Source organism: Ambystoma mexicanum, chromosome 12 (genome assembly GCF_040938575.1).
Source record: "Ambystoma mexicanum isolate Mex_15411 chromosome 12, UKY_AmexF1_1, whole genome shotgun sequence".
Classification (NCBI taxonomy): Eukaryota; Metazoa; Chordata; class Amphibia; order Caudata; family Ambystomatidae; genus Ambystoma; species Ambystoma mexicanum.
The window spans coordinates 603,545,655-603,570,646 of NC_090936.1; the positions used below are offsets into that span (position 1 = coordinate 603,545,655).

At 46.4% G+C, this 24,992-nt stretch overlaps 1 protein-coding gene across 11 annotated transcripts in view; it reads right to left on the reverse strand.

Annotated features, from left to right (window-relative positions):
• Positions 1-24,992, reverse strand: part of SLC43A3 (solute carrier family 43 member 3) — a 918,364-nt gene that overhangs the window by 311,519 nt on the left and 581,853 nt on the right. For all 11 annotated transcript variants that reach the window (XM_069629005.1, XM_069629006.1, XM_069629007.1 and 8 more), the window contains one exon: positions 18,938-19,067. In XM_069629005.1, coding sequence (XP_069485106.1) covers positions 18,938-19,067 — 130 coding nt within the window. The remainder of the gene's footprint in view (positions 1-18,937; positions 19,068-24,992) is intronic.

Sequence of the window (24,992 nt, forward strand, 5' to 3'; positions counted from 1 at the left end):
TTTCAGGGCTTCTGGTTTTCAGGATGACCATGAGGTAGGCTTAAAATGGCTTCAAAACTTGTTTAGGACAGTATAGGTCAATCCCTCTTACTTCCTGTGGGCGTGGCTTCGGCTTAGAGGCAGCTCTAGAGACCAATCAGAATGGTTGGTCATTTGACCCTTTGCTCCCAAACCCCTTTATCGACGGGTTGGCTGGCTGGCATTTGGTCAGCCCTTTTCTACAAGGATATTTAGGCTTTAACCTGCCCCTGCTTTGCACTCTTGCTTTCCTGTAACGTGGAGGTGGCAGGTCTGCTGATCTGGCGAAGGCATTTTCCCAGCAAATCCTGCCATTTCTGCTATTTTGTAAGCCCTCACTAGGCAATAATTGCTAGATGCAGTGGCTTGGGCATATTCCGGTTTGGATTTTTTGCTACTGGAGGTCCAGCCAAGCTTCCTGAAGACCCCTGATCACTCCCCACATCAGCGGTGTTGAGCCTTTTACTCTGGAACTATTTTCTATGCCATGTACCACCACATCCCACCATTTCCCCTCTACCCCCAAAATCACTGGCTTGGCTGTGGGTCTCTGAAGGTGTCCAGAGAGTTGCTAAGACTTCCTCAGCTTGAGATGCCCACGGGTGCCTCCAGCCATTGTCTCCATCATAGGAATGTTTGCAGCTGAGCTGCCTTCTTCTTTTGTTCATCGAGTTTCCGGGAACCATCTTCGCGGTTTCCTACATCCTTCCGAGGTCCTCCTGGCTGGAATAGCTGATGCTGGCAAAAGGGTTAAGGTCCTAGGACGAGCCTTTGTTCCTTTTCTGCATTGCTGGAATCCTCATTGGTCCTGGGAGCAAGTCCGTGGCAACTGAATCTTGAATCTGCACCTGTGGAAAAGAGCCAGGTTATGTCATGCTGCTGGAACAGTTTTCACCTAAAGTACTGACGCGAGTCCTGAGTCCTTTGGGTCCTGAGGTGGTCATAAATGTGAGATACTCACCCAGAGTTGTCCCTCTGGTCTGCTCTGGACTTCCTTCGTGTTGCTCATCACAGAATCCACAGCTGTGGGGTCGAACAGCCTTACCTCCACTAAAGTGGATTGGCCCTTTAACTCTTTCCCATTCAATCCTATGGAACTGTGAACGTGTGCTAGAGATTTTCATAAATAGACTATGGGGTACTTACCTTAGCTGCCTATGCCTTGATCCTGTGTCCCCTAGGGGTCCAGAGATCTCCTAGCCAGGACTTATTATTTTAAGAACATAACTACAATTTTAATACATTTTTAAAGTCATGTTCTACATTTCTTCAATGGGACTGCATTTTTAAGATGGTCACTAAACTTAGTAACTCTGTATTATTTAGTTTCCTACCTCCTAATGCTTTGATGTATTATTGCACCTAGAAACACTTGTGTACAGGCACGTTATAAGTGACTTAACATAGCATATCATATTGTGTGTGCAAAATGCATTATTTTTAATATTACGTCCTAGGTGGTCCAAATGATTGTGCGTTGCGGTTATAGACCTTCGGGATTTTTAAAATATTTTTCCTGCTGGACAAATGATGCATTTCCCTTTCTATCCCAGACCTTACCACATATGTCAGGTGATGACCACCAGGTCTGTGGCGTTCCAAATATAGTACACTTGGGTTGTGTCTTTAGGACACTGTGTACAGGCACGTTATAAATGACTTATCATATCATATAATTGTGCAGGCCCGTAGAGGGCTCCCCTGCATGCTAGGTTTTATGGTTGCCTGGCTCTCCCCACCCCCTGTTATTTTATGTTTGTTGCTTACCTATTGGGGTTAGGAGAGTCTTTGTATAGACATTACTATTTTATGAGATGATTGGTATCTTGTTAATAGTGTATTATTACCAGAGTGCTTATTTCAATTGATAGTTTTGTATAAGTTACTTTATCAACATATATATTTTACAGTAGATCAGTCTGGTGTATTTTCTGGAGATGTGTGTAAACGAATTGGACCTTTGTGTTAGCCTACTAACCCTACCAGATAGTGTAGTAACATAGTGAGCAACAAGGTTCAACTAAGAGGTTTGGCTTACTTTTCTTGTCGGGTGTTAGCCACCCCCCAATCGTTAGTAGTTGTAGTGCCCACACAAGATGGTGGTATGAAAACTCCCGTAACAGAGAAAAGGGGGTCTACCTAGGCTCTGAAGAAAGGGGTTGCAGCCTGCTAGTCGTCAGAGGTCCAGGAAGATACCTGTTTCAAGTGACTGCTGCTACTCGGGTCATGGGAAGATATATACTTGTGAATTCTGATAACCAAGGCTGTGATGAGACCTGTACAAGTGAATGCTGGGAAACCCAGGTGGTGGTGAGCACACAGGACCGACACACATCTTCCCCCTCGATCAAAGAACTTGCCATAGAACTTCCAATAACCCACACATAGTCCTCTTCACACCTGTCACAGTCCTAAGCTTCACGATCGACCACCGCCAGTCCTTCACACGCCATATAGCTGACAACACCAAAACAGGTCACCTACAACTACACCTTCTATGCGATATAAGACACTTTCCCACCACAGTCCAAGCACTTTTTCTGTTCAAGCTCTCTTAATGGAACTCCACAACAGCACCCTCGCCTCACTGCAAACCATACAGAACCCAGCTGCAAGACTGCTACTGCACCTTCCCACTCACACATCACCCCAGCTCTGAGCTCCACTGGTTCCTCATACCTCAGATAATTGCTTTCAAAGGACTCTGCATCATTCACAAAGCCATCCACCTCAAAATCCCATCCTACCTTCACACACAAAAAATTGAAACCCATCACACAGACAAAGGCTAGATAGATCAACTATAATCTGCTACACATTCCCTCTGCAAACTAACACGCACACAAAAACAAGCATTCACCCAAGGGGCACCAGGAATCTGAAGTGCCCTACGAGTCCATATCTGCACTGCACCCTCCATCCCTTTCCAAAAAAGCCTCCACTATACTGATTGCCCCACACCTAATCCAGCCACACCACACCCCATCACCCCTGGTCTATCTTAATCATCCTATCCTTCTCTGAACATTTTGTTACTTTTTTCAACTCTTTCCCTTTGAACTTTGTGAGGCGTTCCAAGATCCGCTAGGGGTAGGGGCAGCGCTGGCCAAAAATTCAAATCAAATACATGAGGGCAATTTACATACCAAGGTGGGAAAGAATAGCACCACAGTGAAACGATGCATTTCCTTAGACCAGAGTGTAATGCCAGATTGAAAACTCCAGGGCTTGGTGAGGAACTCCAAGGTCTTTAGAAAAATGCCACAGTCCAGGTAGGTACCTTACAGCGACACTTGCAGGATTTCAAATTAAAACCGGAAAGCCAGGTGAGCCCGTGTTACATTCCACAGGTACCCAGAAGAAAGCAATCACCCCAGATGACACAAGTGGAGATCCAGAAGAAGAGACTTGGTAGTGAGTTCAAGACCCAGCAGCCCAAGGAGCAGAAAAGTAGAGCAGAATCCAGCCCCCATTGTTAACTAATATGGAAATGCAGCAGAAGGGGTTCTTCGGAACAAGACCGACAGACCATGGGAACCCAAGAGAGTAAGCAACTTGAATAACTCACCAATCCAGGGTCCAGACAGGAGCACTTACAATGTTGGTCCCTGAACACATTGTTCCAAGAAAACACAACAACCCAGTAAGTAAAGGCTTCTTTTTAAAGAGCTAAATGAAAGACCCAGGCACCTAGGGTCTTGCACCTCAAGCCACTGATGGCCCCAATGAACTAAAAGAACAACAGTTGGCCTTCACATGAGTAGGATCCACCACCCAGAAGAGAAAGCAGCAATGGAGATGCCTCTAGGACGATGGAGGAACCTGCACATGGCAGGCCCCGACGGCTCAGCAGGCAGACTTGGATAGAACAGCAGCCAAAATGGCCTCTGCAGCAGGACAACAGTGAGGGCGACCAGAGATGGGCCAGACAATTAGACTTGGCAGGGTGTTGGAAAACCAACACTGTTCGAAGTGGCAGAAGATTGCAAAACCAAGGATGCAAACACGGTCAGGAACCTGAGGTAAAGAGCAGTAATAGGGAATAGAAAATGGTCGCAGAATGGAAGGTCTGTTCCTAGCAGTGGACGAGGACTAGCAGTAGGGTGAGATAAACTCAGAAAGGACACCCAACAGCCAAACTCCCATGTTTGAAATATGCCCAGACCACCGCTTCCAACCAGTATGCCCAGGCGAGAGCCTAGAAATGCAGCAATGGCAAAGGAAACTGCAGGAAATTCTCGAGCAGGTAAGCAGACCTGTTCACCTTCCAAAAATCGTGCAGCACTCCACTCAAGAACAGGGTTACTGCTCTATGTCTATTCACTCACAGGGTCATGCTTCTGCCAGCTCGACAATCACATAAGGGGACATAACGCAAATGTTTTGGCAGCCAGAAAATCAGCAGGGAGTGAGGCATCGGCCTCCTCCTGCAGCACACCGCGTGGCAGATGGAGGCTGATGCCGAAAATATGTGATTTGTACTTGTAACTATGGAGCACTTGCTCCCTCTGAGATAGACACCTGCTCCTGATTAATTCCAACGGGTCCGCCAGGGCGATGTGGCCCGCAATGCACTTTCAACATCAGATGCATCTATGGCAGCATTTCCAGGACGCCGATTGCAGGATACCCGAAATTCCTCCATTGACTGCAAGCCAGCAGCCTTGAACGGCATCCCCTTCCAAGGTCCCTTTTAAGGCCCAATGCCTGTCTGGGCCTTGTTGGTTCCATGGTGCCAGTCCTCTTGCGCCACCCCTTGTTTCTTTGTCCCCGTCTTCTCCACTAGTCCTACATCTAGGTCCTCATCCCATCTGCAAGTTGCAAGTTCTACCACTTTTTACATGCTAGAGCCTTTCCCTCCACTTTTTTACCCTGTTTCTCTCAGCCTACACCATCACTCCTTCCCTCCATCTTTCCACTCTCACTGTTGCCTTTCAACCAACTGCCCCCTGTTCGCTGTTTCCGCTCTCCTTTGCCTCTCTCATGATGGCCACCTCACTCTTCCCTATCCCCGCTTTGGCCTGTTGTCCTTCTCAGTGTTTCTTCCCTCAGTCCCTCCCCACTCTCTCTCCACCACTGTCATGTCGGGCACAGCTTGTTCCAGTTGCGATCCTGCGTTCACCTTGACTTGTGTCCATCCCGTGTCCCTGCTTTCTTCGCACCTTTCGTCTTGCACTAATGCTCCCTCTTTATCTCACCTTCTCGCCTCTTCTATGCGCCCTTTGCACAGTCTTCAATAACGGTTCATGGAATGTTTTCTCTCTGTGGTGCCTTTATTGGTGATTCTATTCACCCGCCTCCCTGCATTCTTCTTACCGCTCTTTGCACCCCATGTTCCATCTCTGCCTTCTTCTCACCCTTTTTCTCACTCCTCTGTCCCTTACTTCCTTGCGGATAGTCTTCTCTACCCTGCACTTTACCACCCTTCTACCCTACTTCTTTACTGCCCTTTCAACTCTTTCTCATTGCTCTGCACTTTTGAACCTTCCTGCATCCACTGATTTGCCCTGTTGCATCATTACTTTGTAATTGGACATTGAATTACTTGCAGCCACTGGCTTGGACTTGTGCAGCCTTGCTGCGCATTGAACTGGATCTACCTTCAACCACCTGGTTGGTTATATCGCAGCTCTTGCTGCTTCTTTCATACTGTCAATCATTGGACCAATCTGTTTGCTATGTTTGCATTGACTTTAATCCAATACTGGTTATAGCTGCGTGCTCCCAGGATGAGATTGTCCATCATTGCTTTATTTACCCTACCTGCATGCCTGATGTAGACCCTCATGCTATGATTTGGGGCTTTTCCAGTTCTGCATTCAATCCTAACTACTTGTCTTAATGACATGGCTGGCTTCCATAATGCAATTTACCTACTTGTTCCTGCACTTGTTATTGTACATTTTTGTTTGTGTGTACCTTCCCCCCTCCTCCCCTCCTGCACTTCCCTTTCCCCCCTACTCCCCTTCTTCATGTCTCAGCACTTGCACGGTCCGAAAGGTCTCACGACCTTGTAGGAGCGCTTTGTACTGTTTTTCATCCCTTCCTCCCCTTCTTGCATTTCCCCTCCTCCCCCTCCCCCCTTTTTTCTCATTCATAGCACGTGCACGTTCAGAATGTTTCAAGACCTTTTAAGAATGTTTTTTTTGTTTTCATTTTATACTGTTCTCTTCCTCCCACCTCCCCTCAACCTTGTCTTGATGTGCCTTGAAATACTGTTTTGCTGTAGAGCAAATCAAATAAATAAATAAACCAGCAAACACCAAGGCCCAGCTCCACAGGAATGCAGTGGCCTGCCTAAGGCCATGAGTTAGTCTAAACCAGTTAAAACCACCAGGAAGGCTGCAATCTTGGGCTCAGAAAGAGCTCACACGGCCAACACTGACATTTTAAAGTCTGCCTCATGCCTAAAACAAGATGGATGAGAGAGGGATTAATACAAAAAAAACTACCCAAACGGCTCCCATACATTTGGCCACTAATGTGGTAAATCAGCTTGCACGACAGTTGAAGCCAGAACTAAATATTAGCTGCCACCTGCCTACCACCTAGTATCACTCTAGGGCAAAAATGGGGTGCCTGAGAGGCACCCCTGGGACTGGTTTTCTTATGGGGGACCCAATACCATGCACCTTAAGGTAAAAACGATGTAGTGGCAGGGGGACTTCAGCAGAAGTCCCTCTGACCGCAAAATTAAATTAGAAACTCCAAAAATAAAAAGAGGGAGGAAAAAAAGGAAAAAAAAAGAATAGGGGGGTCCCATAAAAATGAGACTTCAGAACCCCCAAAAATTGAATTCTGCCTTAACAACCCTGTTTCACAATGCCACAATTTTTCAGTGCTGCAAATCACAATACAATCCTTTCAAGTTTGCCAAATCCTAGAATAATAGAAGTTTGACAAACAAAACATTTTTTAAATTTTGCACAGAATACAAAATGTCCCTTTGACCTTCCCAGTTTTCACAATGGCAACATAACCCCAGTTTAACAACTCAGGATATTCTAAAATATTACAAGTTTGCTCGATCCTAGTATATTTCCAGTTAAACAAATCCAATATTGACCGAGTATGAGTTTGTAAAATCTACATGTACTGGTCATTTGCCAACCCCAGTACATTCTCTGTTGTAGTGCACTCAATTTGAAGCCAGTATAGTCCAGTTAACAAAAACAAATTCGAGTATACGTATAATCTGGCAATTCCAGTACAACCCAGTTTGGAAATCTCAATCAATTCTTGAATTGTAAATTATAGTAGATTAGGTTGCAACCCAATTGAGCTTCCTAACATTTGTGCTAGCTTTTTAGTGTCCAGATGTCTTTCTCCCATTGGTAAATCAAATGGCTGGCCAGTGGTAATCCAAATATACCCCAGTTCCCCCCAGTTAACTTTATCACCAGGACAGTGTGTCTTAGTTAAAGGCCATTGGCAATGTTTTTCTTTTTCCTGGGCTGCACCACAGTTATGCTCTTGCCACATAAGTAGTCATTTGGTCTCTGAACAGGAGTACAATGGCTAACTTTGTTTTTTATTTCCTAGGCAAAACGCTTTGTCGCCCTTCCAGTGTGTTTGTCAAGTTGGAAATAGCCATGTTTGGCAGTTTGCCTTCATGGGCTCTGTCCCAAAGCTCACAAAAGCAGCCCAGCTGGATGGGGTAGGTTCTACGATACCTCAATCCATATCCCTGGGTGTTCCAATGCTGTTGCCCATGAAAACCACTGAGAGGACGGTATTCACTGGGAGGCTGGCAGGTGTGGGATAGAATTGCTGGGCTGCAGTCACCCCTAGCCCGTTGTGTGTGTGTGTGTGTGGTCTGTAAAGCACCTGCACCATTAATCGACAGCCTGAATCTGTTCCTGCGTACCTGAAAGGAGAAGATTGCACTGAGGATCCTGTTGGAATCTGTATTTATAGACTCCTGAAAATTGAAGTTCTACTATTGCATGAGCAAATGCAGCAATCCTTTCCCTTGAGCTAGGGAGGATAGCCAGATCCTACATCTCTGCAGCTGGTTCCCTCTCCCCTCAAGCTCCTGCCATGTGTATCACTATCCTAGAAGTGGGAGCACTGTTTTGCTACTAGAGACCCAATGGTGCTCTCCCACTTTCGGAAAGAGCGCAATCTACCTTTGGACACTTCAAGCCGGACTCGCTTGTTCTTTTTTCAGTGTATCCTCCTCTGTCGGTCATGCCGCATGGAATCCAGACGCAGTATCGGTTGGCTCCAAGCAATGGTCTGCATTCTGCAAACTCTTCGCGGCTCCTGCTATGTTCACCGTCTTGAAATGGACATCTTGGGAATCACCAATATCATCTGCACTGCTGGTCCCGTTCCGATGTCACCAGGGTTTCTGCCTATTCACCATTAAGATCAGATAAGTCATCACAACCATTTCTGGCGCTGCCGCTGGGACTCCCTTCTCCAGCTTGGTCTTCTGGACTTTTGTGACGCACTGCACAAAACCTTGTCACACCCGACTCCAAATCCATCGTTAGTTGGATTATTTTATACTGAGAGCTACACTTCCAGACCGGTTTCCTTGGCACCAGCTTGCGACATTGCTTGCCTCTGGATCTCTGGTCCATAAGTGCAATCTTCCTTCTTTGACTTCTTCACTTCAAATCTTTATCAGGAGATCCTTTCGTGGAGGACTTGGTTGGCTTCACCCTGTTCATTGCCCCCTCTGTGGCTCGCCATATAAACTGCACGTTGTTCATTGTTTTTGTCCTTTTTGAACTATTCAAAACTCTTTAAAATTCAAAGTACTGAAACTTTTTACTTGCCTCTTAAGAATGACCTGCTTGGTTCGTCATTTGGTGTTTATTTGAGGCCACCCCACTGCTTTTACTGCTTCATTTGCACAACACAGGTCTTACTTGTAATGTATCTTGTGGTCTGAGCCACGCACAGTGGGTGCTTTAAGCCCATAGCGTCGGATCCATGGCCCAAAGCCCTGGCAGGCCACCCAAAAAGGCCCCTGGGCCTGGCTTGGGGCCAAGTCTAATGGCCACTTTACACCAATAACGGTTCTGGGGGTATATTACATCTCGGTTCGTATATATTATGCATACTTCAGTACAATATATTTGAGATATTGTTGTGTGGGGTATCCAGCAAGAAAAGGAGGCACGAGGGAAGATGTTTGCAGGTGCCAGAAGAGGGGGGGGGAAAAAAGAAGGGTCAAGTAGGCAGAATCGGGAAAAAGAAATAAACGAATCAAGGATGAACTGAAGTCTCTTGTGCAGCCAGTGATGCGGGCCATCACTCAGAAAACAACTTGGGCCTCATTACGAGTTTGGCGGTAGCCACGGAGCTGTTAGCTCCATGGCTGCCGCTAAACCGGGTTCCCTGAATGGGGAATTACCGGGCCATTCGAGTTTGGAGGGCCCGGTAATTCCTCCCTCAGGGAACCTGGGCCCGGACCTTCCCCATTCCCATTTGAGCCCCCATAGGACTCAATGGGAATGGGAGAGGGAGCTAACAACGGGCCGATTACGACCGGGCCGTTGTTAGCTCCCTCTTCCCCTCGCGGGACCCGGTAACGACGCCTGGTTTTACCAGGCGTCCTTACTGGGTCCCGCAAGGGGACCTCGTAAACAGGCGGAATGGTGTTAACGGGCCAGCCACCATTAGCAGAGCCCGTTAACCCATTCCGCCTGACTTGTAATGAGGCCCCTTGTGTTTCTTTGAGATGCTGCTGCTGGATTTGAACTTTACCATCTACCAGGCTCTAAAAGCACTGGAAGGCTAGTGCAGGGTTTTAGTTGGGGGGGGGGGGGAGAAATTGAAAAAATGTGTTTTGGAGATACCGCCCCAATAATTCATTTCTGACAAACGTTGCCTGGTGGGAGCAGCAAGAACGGTTTTGTCATTGAAACGAAGGTTGGAAAGGCAGGTGCTTGGCTTTTCCTTCTCGAAGACAGAAGGCGACTCCCTCTACCTTGTCTGAGGGCAGAGAATCTGCAAACGTATCGAGATTTTACAGCGCTAGAGATGACAGCACAGGCATAGAACTCTAGCAGCATTCAGCTGAGGTAAGGGCAGATGGCCATTTTTTCAAATGCTTTTTTTCCCTAGGTCACCCAAGACTTCAACTCTTTACTAAGCTCTGTTGACATTTCGGGAGCCATATCCTGTCCTGTACCAAGAGCAGATGCAACCACGGCAGATTAGGGTAATAGGTGTACCGATACTACAAAGGGTACATCCTTAGGAACCTTGTATGTAAAGTGTAAACATTTAGAAATGCGCGCTGTGAGCGAGGCTTTGCCAAATAAAGAAAGATTGTTTAATTAAATTCGGTCCATGCCGAAAGGTGGTTTTAACCAATCTGCAGAAATATCCCATAAACTAGGTTTTTCAGGCATGAGAATGATCACAGCCATCATGACGTTACCCGGGATCATACTGACCTGCCTTTAGGGATGTCTGGAGGAAGACTCTTGATAAGAATTCAGCACTGTCTCTGTACGCACCATTCACTTCCTATTTGGAATCAAATCAGGTGGCGCATCTGGTTAATCAAGTGGTGGTAGAGGAGGGGATTCCAGAATCACTGCTGCTGGAATTAGCCGTGGAGCCAGAGTGGCATAGTTTTGGCCATAAAGGAATCCAGAATGATTTTGAAAGCATTGTTTGTAGCTATTAATGTGTCGCCTTCTACACACTTTCCTGCCTGGTGAGTGGAGACAGTGGCACTGGAGGTTCTTCCATATTTTCCAAAGGTGAGAACGCAGTATCCACCATCTGAGGAGATCGTAACAAAGGACTCAGGGTTTTATGTATTTGCAGGACACATTTAAGACAAAAGGCTTCAGTACCGAAATATCTGTAAAAAACAAAGCTTGCTGATGTGGTGGCGGTGGTAGATGAAAAGGAGGAATTGGGCTAAAGAAGGATAAGTCCTCCAAAGATGATGCTCTAATTATCACTCCACCAAAGATGATGCTCTAATGATCACTCCTCCAAAGATGATGCTCTAATTATCACTCCACCAAAGATGATGCTCTAATGATCACTCCTCCAAAGATGATGCTCTAATGATCACTCCTCCAAAGATGATGCTCTAATGATCACTCCGCCAATGCTGCTGATCTTCAATGAGAAAGAGAAAACTGCCACGGCAGCGTGGGGCAATGACTCTCATTGGTTTACTAAAACGTGACCACTTGAACAACACTTTTTTGCAAGCAGTTGAAATCTGGTTCTTCGGGCCAGATAAGATGGCATTGTCCCTCTGTATAGAGGAGGGTTCATCTGAATCAGTCCTTGGAGCCATCTTACTTGATGTGCTTGGTACCGGATGCAAAGTTTTCCCACTCTTGGGGCCTCCCTCAACCTTTCTCCTGCCCTTCTTGAGCTCATTATGAACTGACTCAGTAAATTCACCCATTTTACTGATTGAGGACGTCTTGTGCCCCACCAGCACCGATAGTTTGGTTCGGGGGAACTCGAGGGGCGAGAAGGTTAACTCGCCTCCAGAATATTTGGTTGCAAAGGTCTCTGATCAGTGCCAGGACACCCGTGCATGAGCAGCATGGAGCCGAGTGGTGATGCCTGTACTGTACTTTCAGGACTACCAGGATCAACCAGGTTGTTTGTAACAGGGTCTCTGGTACTAAAACCTGGAGTTTCCTTGCAAAAGGTACTAGCTTGAGTGAGTGTCCAGGATGACTTTCTATTTAACAGGTGGTTTAACATCCATTTCCAGTGTTGGCGAGCGTCCCATCCTTACCAGAACACACTGCCAGTTTAAGTACTCATCATGTGGGAGGTTCCAAACTCACCTTACCTATGTTGGACAGCATGCAACCCTGCATGAAGCAGACAGTTGCCCGTCACTTTGCCTGTAACTGTCACTTTTTGGACATTAACTGAAGACACTATTTACAGACCCTAGTTCCAAACAACCACAAAAGGTACAGTTGCTAACTGGATGGATCTCGCTTTGGCACGTCACGTGGGCTCAGTTTGGGTCAGCGGTGGTGAAATGTCTGGTACAGCCAGTGCATCTCATGAAGCTATCTGTATTCAGTATGCAGAGAAGAGTTGCAGCGGATACTCCAATACTGTATTCCAATATCCAATTCGAGAAGGAGAAATGAAAAAGGGCTACCTTTTGAGTGTTAAAAATGGAGGTGATCAAACATCTTCTCAACAGAAAAGGGGATGCAACAGCAGAGAAACGCATTGCCAACCTGCCTGTAAGCGGAAAAAACAGGAATAAGCTATTGTGTTCTATGATTTTCTATTTGTAGGGGCAGCGCCTGTGTAGAAACAGACATGGTGCCCTTCAATCCAAACCGCTTTGAGACAGCAATCATTTGAGAGCTGCTTTGCTGGCTTGCTTGTGGTACAGGCAATTTCCAATCAGGGTAAGAAGGAAGGAGAGTAGGTCGAAAGAGAACCAATTATGCAACCAGCTTGTCAATACTAGCATACACACATTTTGCAAAGTTCCACTATACTTAGTTTTACACAGTGGCGTCGCCAGGAATCAAATTTAGGAGGGGCACAGAGGGGGCCAAAGACAAAAGTAGGGGGGGGGCACAGACAAATGTAAGGGGAGAACATGGTCACTGCTCGTCTTAGGCAGGGAGGGTACAAGGGGGGGGCACATGGTTCCACAGGGGGGGCCCTGGCCCTCCCAGGCCCCTCCCTAGCGACACCACTGGTTTTACAGTACCAGAGTATTCACATTTTGCACTAGACCAGTACATTTCCAACCCAGTACATTCCTGTCTCAGTATATTCCAATGTACATACCCAGTATGTTTAGTATTCCAGTTTACAGCAACAGAATTCTAGCATACTCCAAACCAGTTCCTAACTTTGGAGTATTGAAACAGTACTGCTTGAAGTAAGGTTACTTTATTTCAAGATCTGTAGTATTGTGGTGCCTCATGTCATTACGATGTAGAAAGAATGCCGGAGAAGATTCCAGGGTGGAACACGAGGAACGAGGGTGGCGGTTGGAGAAGGGACAACGAAGGCGAGATAGCAGCGTTCATGTCCCCACTTACCCAGTAGATATGAATATATAGAATGTGTTGAATATATCTACAAATAACCACTCCTGATGAAGGAAATTGTATTTCCGAAACGTGTTGAGTTTTTAATAACAATCACCTTTGAATACATGGTATCAATATGGAAGTAATATTGTAACTCTGTATTATCAGTTGGAATGTTTCTTTTGTTCCACTCCGTTTAATAAAATTAAAATTAATGTTCCAATCTTGAACTCATGTCAAATTAAGTTAACCTAGAATAGGTCTTGACAAGAATCAACCTTATAACTAATTGGGTCCATCCATAATTACTGTATTTGGTCTATTGAAAAACTATGTTCCTGAATATCTTCTTCATAAATTGTTACTTAACCAGAAAGGACAAAGTTCCTATTTTCTAACTTCTAATTGAATTTCATTTATCTATTGTTTGTCACTGTACCATCTCCTGAGTGTGCAGGGGACGTGAGTGATCCACAGCCCGTGGACACTTTCTTCTCTTCCCTACTTACCCAGTATCCCAAAGCTTATCCCATATTCACTTAGTCATTTAAATATGAATAAATCATGTTGGCAAGTTAACCAGCCTCCACATATGCTTCAGTGGCGAAGAGGAAAACTTACCACCATTGCAGCGACCAGTATATGAGGTGACCAGCTGGGAACTGCAACTGTGACGGTACTCCAGGTGAAAGCACGGAGGCCGCTCCCATCCTGACATTAAATGAAAATCTAAGAAGAGGGGCAGTAATCCCTCATAAAACGGCTCTGCACATGCACATATTGAGTAATGAGCGAGCAATACAAAGGCCAAGCCACTTCCAGTAGGACGTTAGAGGAAAGGACCTTACAACGTGATGCTTGCACATTGCAGGTGGTCATTTTGAGAGGTCAGGCACCATCCTCATCAAGAAAGCCTCCTCCTCGTCCCAGTATTGATTAAAATAAAATATATATTTATTGCTCTGCATTGCCAGCAACTAAAACAAAATAATTTCTTCATTAGCTGCAATATACAATTTCAAAAAAAGAGGGTAAGAAATACAGTTTATTCAAAATACCAACCCAAGCCAAATTATCCTAAAAGGAGAAACCGGGCAAGGCCACAGCTACTAGCATCCATATCAGAACGGCTACCCAAAGCGGTGCAGTAGACATGTCAATACACAGTGTTCCGGTGCCTCAAATGTTTTTGCCTGAAGTTGGCGAGCCTACACTGCCATGGAAAAGAGGGCTTAAGACATTTGAACACTACGTCAATGTAGTATGTGGTACGAAATATAGCGTAGAGAGAAAAAAATGCTTATTTTTGCACTGTTTAGGACTGGCTGGCCAGGAGAAATTTGAAGATCTACCTGATCTTGTTGCAGACAAGTGTGGGAATATGAATGAATTTGAGAAATCAACACAGAAAATGAACAAACATTATAAAAAAAATAAGTACCATTTTAGAAAGATACAAGTTCAGGAAAAGAGTACAGGAAGAAGGAGAAAGTGTTGAAAAATACATCACTGTTCTGAGGAAGCTCAACAGAACTTGCACATTTAACCAACAACTAGAGGAAAGACAGATCAATTTATGTTGGAATGCAACAACAGCAAAGTGAGAGAACAACTATGGACTGAAGATGGTTTGCCCCTAGACACAGTACTGAAGATGGCTAAGGAGGTTGAACACACAGAAAAATGTGTAAACATGTTGGAGGGTGGAGTAAAGGAGATGGCAGTCAAAGCAACAGTAATAAAGGCCATTCAACCAGCCACTGATGAAATGATTGCCAGTGTGAGTATTCACAATAGGAGAAGGGGAAGCAGCAATTATAGAGATACAAGAGCAAACTACAAAGGCAGATTCAATGGTGAGAGAAGGGATGCCTGAGAAGGAATGTACATTGACCCCAGGGTCGAGGTGGACAGAGAGGAAGAGGACTGACCATCTCGAGAACATGCTACAGGTGTGACAGTCCTTCTCATTGGGTGAATAGTCCAGATTGCCCTCCTCTTAGAATCATCTGCAGGAACGGCAATGGAAGAGGACACTTGGCTAGGTGCTGCAGTAGTAGGAATGCTGGCACAAATTGGATTGGGAATGGAGACAGTGATGAAGGCGTAGAATGTGTCTCGGTAGTACTAGGTGAAGATGAGGATCTGGATAGTCCGAAGAGCATGTTCATGGTTAATGGATACCCGATAGTTATGAGGGTTGATTCAGGAGCTAGAAACACACTTATCCCAGAGATGGTATGGATATGATCTGGACCAAATGTTTACATGAAGTTGATATCAAACCAAGAGCATATGGTGGTGCAAAGATTGAGTAAATTGGTTGGTTCATGGCAACTTCAATTCAAGAATAGACAGGCCGAAGGTCGCCTTTATGTCTCAAAGAGAGGGGCATCCTCTCTTCTCAGTTGGACCCATCAGAGATTATTAAAGGCCCTTCTGGATCTGAATGCTGCAGAGTTTTAGTAGAAGGTCCAGAGATGAACGGAGAGAAAATACAAGCTGAAATATTCAAGGATGATGCCACAGGTTGCGTGAGGTCTTACGCATCATATATCACTTAAACAAGGTGCCAAACCAGTAGTTACACATGTGCATAGGTGTGTTATAAATGCCATAGCATATCATATCCTAGTGTAGAAATTGTGCAATGTTCCTTTAGCACTAAGGGAAGAAGTAAAAATGGAACTCAGGAAGTCGGAAGAACAAGGGAACATTGAAAGTACTGATGCATCCGAGTGGGTGTCCCCCTTGGTTGTGGTTAGGAAGAGCTCTGGGAAAGTCAGATTATGCATCAATTTAAGAAAACTGAATAAATGCATATTTCCTGAGAGACACCCGTTACCAAATATACAATAATTGATTTTGACAATCGGGTTAGCGAAAGTGTTGTAAGCGCTTTATCTTACAGCGGACTCATCAAGTGAGACTACACAAGAGTCAAGGCAGTTAACAGCTCCAGAAGGGCTATATCAATATCGCCGGATGCAGTTTGGACTGATCAGCAGCTTCAGTGTTTCAGAAAATTGTGTATCGCATTCTGGACGGAGAGATGGGAGTTCTTTTTTTTCAAGATGATATTCTGGTGTATGCTGAGAATGAAGAAGAACACAACAGAAGTCTATAACGTGTTTTCAAGAAGTTGCATGATGTGGGGATGGTCCTCAGTAAAGAAAAGTCAAAAATGAACAGGAAAGAAATTGAGTATTTACGACATTTAATCTCCAGAGAAGGGATTACACCAAATAAGGATCTCGAAGATGCGATAAAACACATGGTGAAACCGAATAGCAAGGAGTAACTCAGAACCTTTTTCAGTATGGCTGAATATCATGTGAAGTTCAATCAGGGATTTGCTGATCACACAGTCTTTCTGATAAACATGTTGAAATTTAACAAGAGGTTCATGTAGGATGAAGGATGTGAAAAGGAATTCAAGTACATAAAAGAAGCTCTGGCTATGGCACCAGCTTTACAGAATTATGTAAGAGGAATACGCACAGTGATTACTACGGATGCCAGTAATGTGGGACTAGGAGCGATTTTGTCACAATTCTATGAAGGAATGGAGTACATCGTAGCATTTGCATCCCGATTGCTTAAAGGAGCAGAAAAGGCATAAGCCACTATAGAGAAGGAAGCACTGGCCAACAGGTGGGCCGCAGACAAGTTCAGGAACTTTGTCTGGGGAACCAAATTTGAAATGCATACGGATCACAAACCTCTAGTGGAGGTTTTTGCAACAAACGGTCTAGACAAAGTATCAGGCAGGATATGGGTGTCCAGATTACAGGAATTTGATTTTATGGTGACATACCTCCCGGGTGTGAGAAACTATGCAGCAGATTGCTTACCAAGGATGACTACCAATATGAACATGGAAGGTGAAGACAATGATCAGGAAATGATCTACGAGATATCAGATGCAGCAATATCAAAGCAAGCGTGGGATGAAGAATTGTCAAAGGATACAAATATTTAGTTTGTTATTAAAGGGCTGGACAAAGGAAGGTTGTATAGAGATGAGATGCAAAAGACAACACTTCTGGAATGTGAAAGATGAGCTACGTGTTCAAGGTGGCTACCTTATGAGAGGAGACAAGTTGGTGCCACTTGAGGGAATCAGAGAGAAGGTGACACGTCTTGGGCACCAAGGAATTGAAAAAACTAAGCGCAGAATAAGAAGTACGTATTGGTGGCCAGCGTGTGACTTGCAGATTGAACGGAGCATCAGGAAATGTATCCTTTGCATAAATAGAGATAAAGTTAGTGTGGGTGCAAAGTATCCAATGGTGCTGACAGATATACCGGAGAAACCGTGGAAGAAACTGGCCATTGATGTTCTAGAGCCGGTGTGTAGTGGGGGATGTCAGATGTATTGTATTGTGGTTATTGATATGTTGACCAGATGGGTGGAACTGACAATAATTCCTCATGTGACAACCAGAAGCGTAACAGGGTTCTTGGAAGAGTTGTGTGAACGTGAGGGTTATTCAGAGGATTTGTTGACTGATAATGGTTCACAATTTAAGTCTAAAGAGATAGGCGTTTCAGGAGAGTGAGGTTGCTATGTGTTTGTTGCTGGGTCAGGATCAAGTTACCAGTTGTGTTGAGGGAAGATGGGTGTCAGTGGTCAAAACTTATTGAGGTTGCAGAGGTGTTCAGACATGCTGTGGGAACAAGGGATGGTAGTGTGTGGCAGAAGGGGAGCGGGAGAGGGAGAGAGAGAGGGAGAGAGAGAGGGAGAGAGAGAGGGAGAGAGAGAGAGAGAGAATGTGGTTGAAACCAGGAGGTGGAATGGAGGTGAAGCTAGGAGAAATGGTGTGTGTGGTACGTCTTCCTGTGGGAGAGCATTTTCCTTGGCAGGTAATACAGATATGCCACTGAGGATTGGAAGGAGCTACCGAAGACCCAGACATTTGAGTACCTATGCCGAGTCATAAAAGTTGGAAATGTTTGTAAAGGAATGAGCATGTGTAGTATCATGGTATTTCGTGTCATTATGATGTAGAAAGAATACCGGAGGAGATTCCAGGGTGGAACATGAGGAACTTGGCTGGCGGTTGGTGAAGGGACAGCGAAGGAGTTACAGTAGCGTTCATGTCCCCACTTATCCCAGTATCTAAACGCTTATCCCATATTCACTTATTCATTTAAATAATAATAAATAATTTCAGCAAGTTAACCAGCCTCTGCTTATGCTTCATGATCACGTGCAGTGGTGATTTTTACAAAAAGTGTGAAGCACTTGCATTCGCTGGAAGCTAAAAAGGCCTGGTTAGCTTGACAACAACATAACTTCCTAGGGCAACTCGTGCCACCCAAACATACTATGACATTCCCTCTGTGTTTGGGAATGTATAAAAAGGAGCATCAGTACACATCTAGAAGACACTTAGCACATATATGTATATTAGAAAAATAAATAGTGGACAAAATGCTATAGACTGCATCTTATGCAGAAGTTACTTTTGCCGCACCCTATGTATTATGTCTTGGTTCTCCAGATGTAGAACCTACTTTATGTATACTGTCAGATACCAACAGGCTGCTTTTCGCTCCTGTGCATCAACCTCAGTTGAGCGATGCAACAGTAGAAAGCGGATAGTCTTTCTGAGATTCTTTGTGATAAATTAGGGTGTTTATTGACTGGAAGAAAAAATTGAGACATTTAGTCACTTCAAGATAGAAGCAAAAAAGAGGAAGAATAGAAAAGATTTTAGATAAAGAGGATGACAGTAACGAAAGAGTAGAAGGGGGCGTGAGGAAAAGGGGAGACTGCAAGGAGAGAGGTATGGAAAGAGAAAGGGGACAGAGAAGAGAGAAAGAAAGGTGAAAAAGATAGGTGAAGAAGAAACGGGGAACACAATAGAATGAGAGAGAGAGCAACAGGTTTTACTCACATGCCAAGGAGCCTGGTGACCAGCGTTCCAAAGCGGTCAAAGATGAAGCCGTTGGGCAGGGTCATGAAGTTGTTCAAGAATGAAGCAACGGTGAATATCAAAGAGAAACGCTCATCTTGGGCACTGCAGTCTGTGGAGGAGAAAGAACAAGCAGGGTGAGAAAGGAGAGGGAATGGGAAGGTATGAGAAGAGCAGGGTTAGTGTAGAGGCGCAGGGCACACCCACAAAGGGGTGGGAGGAAGCAAGTGTGAGAGACTTCCTTCCTTCTTGGAAGCATTAATGAATCCAAGAGGAGGGTGGTAAATGGGAAGTGGCAAGATAGCGAAGGGAGGTAGCAAAAGTGTACGCATTAGCAAATAGGGAGAAAGTAGGTGGTGAGAGTAGGGATAAGGGTGGAGTTTTTGAAAGGGAGAAGAGCAAGTTAATTACCATGAAGATTATGTGGTGCCCTAACACGGCATCGCGGGCTCGCAGCGCGGTAATGATACGCAGGGCTAGGAGCGCTTGTAACATACGTCATTTTTATTCACCGTCTTCCCCGAACTCCCCGAGCCCGCCCCCCGTTACATCACTTCCCTTTCCCCTGACTCCCACCCGCCCCTGCGTTGCTACGGGAACGTCAACGTGACATCTCCCCCCTTTTTAAACAGTTACCAGACTCTTCGCAACTGGCGAGGGTCCGGTGGGCTTCTTGTCCATTTCCTCAATCCATCAGCGAGGTCTGTTCCGAGCCCTCTGTGGACGTGCCTGGCTTGATCCGGGCGAGGGTCGGCTCTCCACACTGGCGCTCTCCCTTTCCGGCTCGGCATCCTCCGATTCCCACTGATCCGCTTGATACGAGTCGTCCGACTCGTAGTCCAGAAACACCTGTGCCCTGCCGCTTAGTCTCCTGGCTCCGCTGGGTGGAAGTTCTTTGAAGTGGGATGAGTTCCTCGTGACGGACCCCTCTGATCCTTGGGCCGTGATCATAGACCCCATTCTCTGGGTGACCAACAGAGGTTCTTCGCGAAAAGGGGCCGTGTGCTTGTGCGTCACTGGTTGTCGGACTGCTACTACATCTCCTACTCCTATTGTGGAGGGCTGAGCTCGCCTGCGAGCGTCAGTATACTCTTTCATTCGAGCTTTAGCTGCTTCATCCTTTTCTCGCACCTCTTGATCTAGAGCGGGCGACGGTGTTATGCCTTCTGCTTGTGGGATATGTGTCTGGGTATTGCGTCCAAACATCAGTTCAGCGGGTGTCCGGCCCATGGTTCTGTGAGGGGTTCCCCTATAGTCTCTCATCAGCTGATTCAACACCTGCTCATAGGGCTGGCCAGTGAGCCGTGCGATTTGGATGGCTCTCGTCAGGTTGGCCATGAATCTCTCTATCATCCCATTGGCCTGGAGCCATAGTGGAGTTACTTTCCTATGTATTCCATATATTCTGCAAATTGAGTGAATGATGTCCACAAAAGGGGGCCCCATTGTCTGTCTTGAGTACCTTTGGTACCCCATAGGCCGAGAACATGTGGTCCAGAACTGGGATGACATGATACGCTGCGGTGGATGATATGAGCCGCACGTCGGGATATCGTGAGTACTTATCCATCACTGCTAGAATGTATTTCCCTCCTTCAATGGGCCCGAAGAAGTCTGCTGCAACGGCCTCCCATACTTTCTGTGGGAGTTCCGACATGACTAGTGGTTCCGGGTGTCGGTTTGGCGTGATGAGGCAGCATGTGGGACATGTTTTCAGTGCGGCCTCTACTAGCGCATCCATGTGGGGTAACCACACCTTCTGTCGGAGCATGCGTTTAGTGGACACCATGCCTCGGTGTGTCTCGTGTGCAAGTTCGACGACCTTTGCCCTCATTGCCTCGGGAATAAATAGTTTGCAGTCCTTTAGGATCATGTGATCTTCTGATACTGCAAGTAATAGCCGTTCCACGTCCTCCTGCACTTTGCCACCAGCAGCTCTCCCCTTTTTCCTTTGCCCTTCGCCACTGTCCTGACTCCAGACCTTCACAAATGTTGCGGCAGGCTGGGTCATTTTCCATTTCTCTGGCTAGTGTCTCCATATTGATTCCCTCTGGGGTAGCCTGGTGAACAAGATATCGTAAGTATCTGTCGGCCACTGATGGTTCTGGTGTGTTTCCCTCCCTCGGCCTTCTGGAAAGAAAATCAGCCGGGTTTTCACCTTTCTCTGGTCTGTGGATGATTTTGAACGCATAGTCTTGAAGTCTCAGGCCCCATCGGGCAATTCTCGGGGGCATTTTGGCTTGCAGGTTGCCATATAGGAACAGTAAGGCCTGATGGTCGGTGACAACTTGAAATGGTTTGCCATACAAAAATAGGTGGAAATGTTTGCACGCCCATACAACGGCAAGTCCTTCCTTTTCCGCCTGTGAGTATGCGGTTTCTGTGGAGGAGAGGCTACGGCTGGCATAGGCCACTATGTGGGTCCGTGAGGTATCTGTCGGGTCCTTTTGTGCCAAAATAGCACCCAGGCCAACAGGGCTGGCGTCGACTGCGAGTTCGGTCTGTCTGTTTGGGTCGTAGTATGACACATTTTCTGCTTTAGCCACTCTTTCCCTTATCAGTTCGAAGGACTTTTGACACTCTTGTGTCCACTCGAATTTGGTGTCTTAGTGTGTCAGCCGTCTGAGCGGTTCGCTGACTGACGCAAAATCTCGGATGTAACGGTTACAGTAGCTGGCAAGGCCTAGGAATGATCGTAGTTCTGACACATTGGCTGGGGCCGCCGTGTCGTTCAGTGCTGCCACTTTGTCTGGGTCCGGTGTCATTCCTGCTTCAGAGAAGATATGTCAAAGAATTTCAGTGTGTTCTTCCGAAACTCACACTTGTCTCTGTTAAGCATTAGATTTGCGTCATGTAATGCCTTGCACACCAACATCAGGGTCCCATTGTGTTTGTTTGCTTCTGTTCCAAAAACCAGGATGTCGTCTGAATAATTTAGACAGTTCGGAATGTGTTTTATGATGTTGTGAACTTCAGCCTGGAATGTTTCTGCGGCCGAAGACACCCCAAAGCTGAGCGTCTTGTATCTGAAAAGACCAACATGTGTGACAAATGTCGTGATGTTTCTGCTGTCCGGGTGCAGAACTAGTTGATGGTACCCTTTTTGAAGGTCCAGTTTGGAAAACACCTTTGCTCCGTTCAGCAGGTGTATCATGTCCGTGATACTTGGAGCAGGGTGTCTTTCCCTTTTTGATGGCCTGATTTGGGCGTCGCATGTCCACACATAGCCTTATGGCTTCAGAGCCTTTCTTGGGAACTGGGACGATCGGTGAGACCCATGTCGTGGGGCCTGTGGCCCTCTCGATGATGTCTTGTTCGAGTAGCTTTTGGAGCTCATCTTCCACTTTTTTTTTTTAATATTGACTGGAATTCCATGGTATGGCTGGGCTATGAGGCGGATTGAGTCGTCCACGTGAAGCCGTATTTGTCTGTTGCGGAGCTTTCCTATTCCTTTGAAGATTTTGGGGTAAAGGTTGTTCACCATTTCCACTGGGTCTATGTATTTGTGAACCATGATGTTGTACAGGATGTGAATTAGACCCATGTCTGCGGCTGCCTTAAAACTGAGGACGCAGCCAATGTCTGTCTCAGTGGCTAGTACATGTATTGGTACCTTCATTTCGTGGCCTTTGTATCTGCAGAGACCATTGAATTGTCCCAGGCACTTCAACGGTGTCTTGGTGTCATGATCTCTGCTTCCAAAAGATCAGGACTTGCCCGACTCCCTTGGAAGCAGACCCATAACCCCGGTTCCGAGTGCCAGCCAGTCCCAATTGGGACCTTTTGGACCCTGTCCTGGCGCCAGTGGCACCAGGTTCATAAAGATGCCCAATCCCAGCGCTGGAAGCGCCGGGCTCATAATGCTTGGGTGGACTTACCTGCAGCAGACCATGCTGCTTACTTAGCTGCCAGTAGAGCCCCTGATCCTCTTCTGTTTGGGACTACTTTTCCTGTTGGGTGGGGCAGGAGCCACTCCCTAGGTTCAGAACACTGGAACTCTTCTGGAAAGCAGGAACTCTTTTCTCACCTAGGCGAGGCTGTGGAAGGAGACACCTAAGCACTACAGGAGGCTATTTAAACCACACCCGATGGATGAATCTTGCTTTGCGTTATTCTGCATTCTCTGCAGCAGAACGCTCATCGTGTCTTCTGATCCTGGGCCTAAGGGAACAAAGGCTTACCATCCTGGAATCCAGTCTTCAGCAGCACCTGTAAAGACAAAGAAGGAACAGGTTAGCACTACGGTCTTCAGTGGCAGCGCATCTCTTACCTGGTCCATCGGCTGTCACCAACGCCTCGCGCTGCATTCCGGCACCTGAAAGACAAAGGCTTACCTACTCTTCGCATGCTCAGGAGGTCTTCGCACTGCATTCCGGCATCTGAAAGACAAAAGCTTACCAGCTCTTCGCACGCTCCGGAGGCCTTCGGCGCTGCATCCCGCATCTGAAAGACAAAAGAAGGTGCGTTTAAAGACATTGGGCAACCTTATTACTCACGTGCCATTACTCCTTCCCACGCCGAATCCAGTGGGTATTCCTGCACCCTTCAGCTTCTCTAAAGCTCCGAACTTGTACCTGCAAAATAAAAGGGACAGTTAGTGCGCATCGTGAAGCAGGCTACAAGCGCTTACTTACGTGCTTCCAGGCGCTTCTATTCCTCACGCGGGTTCAATCCTCAACTCTCATCAGCCCGCCATCCGCCATCGCCGGAACCCTGCAAAACAAGAGATACCATTACAAAAGACTTTTAAGACATTTGAAGTGCCCAGAACTTACCGTTCGTGCAGTTAACGACGGACAGCAGTCCTCTGAGGTCAAGAGGCCTGCACCCTTATCCAGTGAAGAAACTGGTTACGGCACCCTGCCCCGAGGCAGATGGAGAGCTCGGCGTTCACTTACCTAAGACATCTTACTCTTCGAGTCAGACATACAGTGCACAGAGGTCCAGCCCAAAGAGCCAACCGTGTGTTACACATCACCTTTGAAGATACGGCATTCACCCAGTCAAGACCGGCGCCTCTGCGGGAATCAGGTGAGCGTTACACTTGGCTCCATATGCGTATATGTTCACGGTTGCCGGGTGGAGCTTTGTTTTTTTGGGAGGTCGTTGTAGATTTTCTCGCTCACCACATTGACAGTGGCCCCAGTGTCTATGAGAAATTTTGTGGGTCTCTCTTGTAGTTTAATAATGAGCGTTGGACTGTGGGCGGTTGCTGTGGGGTTTCCTAGTGCATATACATAGGCCTTCCTCTTTTGGTCACTCCCTGATGAGCTGCGGTCAGAATCTGTGGGGGACTGTTCCACCAGATATCGCACGTGGCGCCGGGATCTACGTTGCGTTCTTGTGCGCATTTCGAGCCTTCTTCTTTCTTTCTTTCCTCCTTTGCCGATCTTCTCCCGACTCTCTACTGATCGCCTGAGGGTTGGTTCTGAGCAGCCACCGTGTTGGAGACTGGGTTGGTGACTGTCGACCCTCCATGTCTACTTCTTGGGCGAGAGGTGCTCTCCCTGCCTCGATCACGGAATAGTCTGCACACTGCCTTGAAGAGGCCCTCTTCGCCGCACGAGGTGCACCATAGACCTATTGCTGGACATGTTCCCTCATGGGGATACTCGAAGCCACACTTGTAGCAGAAAAGTTCTTCAGGTTTCCTCTCCATTTGTAATTTGTTGACATTCTCCCCTATGGTGGTATTGCCGAAACTTTCGACCTGGGAGTTGATGGCTCTCTCTACTCGTGCCAGTGCCAGAATCTCCTCGAGCGTGCAGGATTTCTGCAACAGCTTCCTTCGAAAAGTCTGTGATTCGCACCCTGAGATGATTTGTGATCTTAGTGCTTCGGTGTTTGAATAATTGGCAAAGACACAGTGCTTTAGCTTGGTGCGTAGTCGCATCACATAGGCGTCCATGGATTCCCCTTTGATCTGCTTGGTGCTATGAAATAAGTGTCTCTCATAATCTACATTGGTACGGGGTGCGAAATATGTGACTAATGCTTCCTTGAGATCTTTGATCGAGTCTATGGAGTCTTGGGGCAT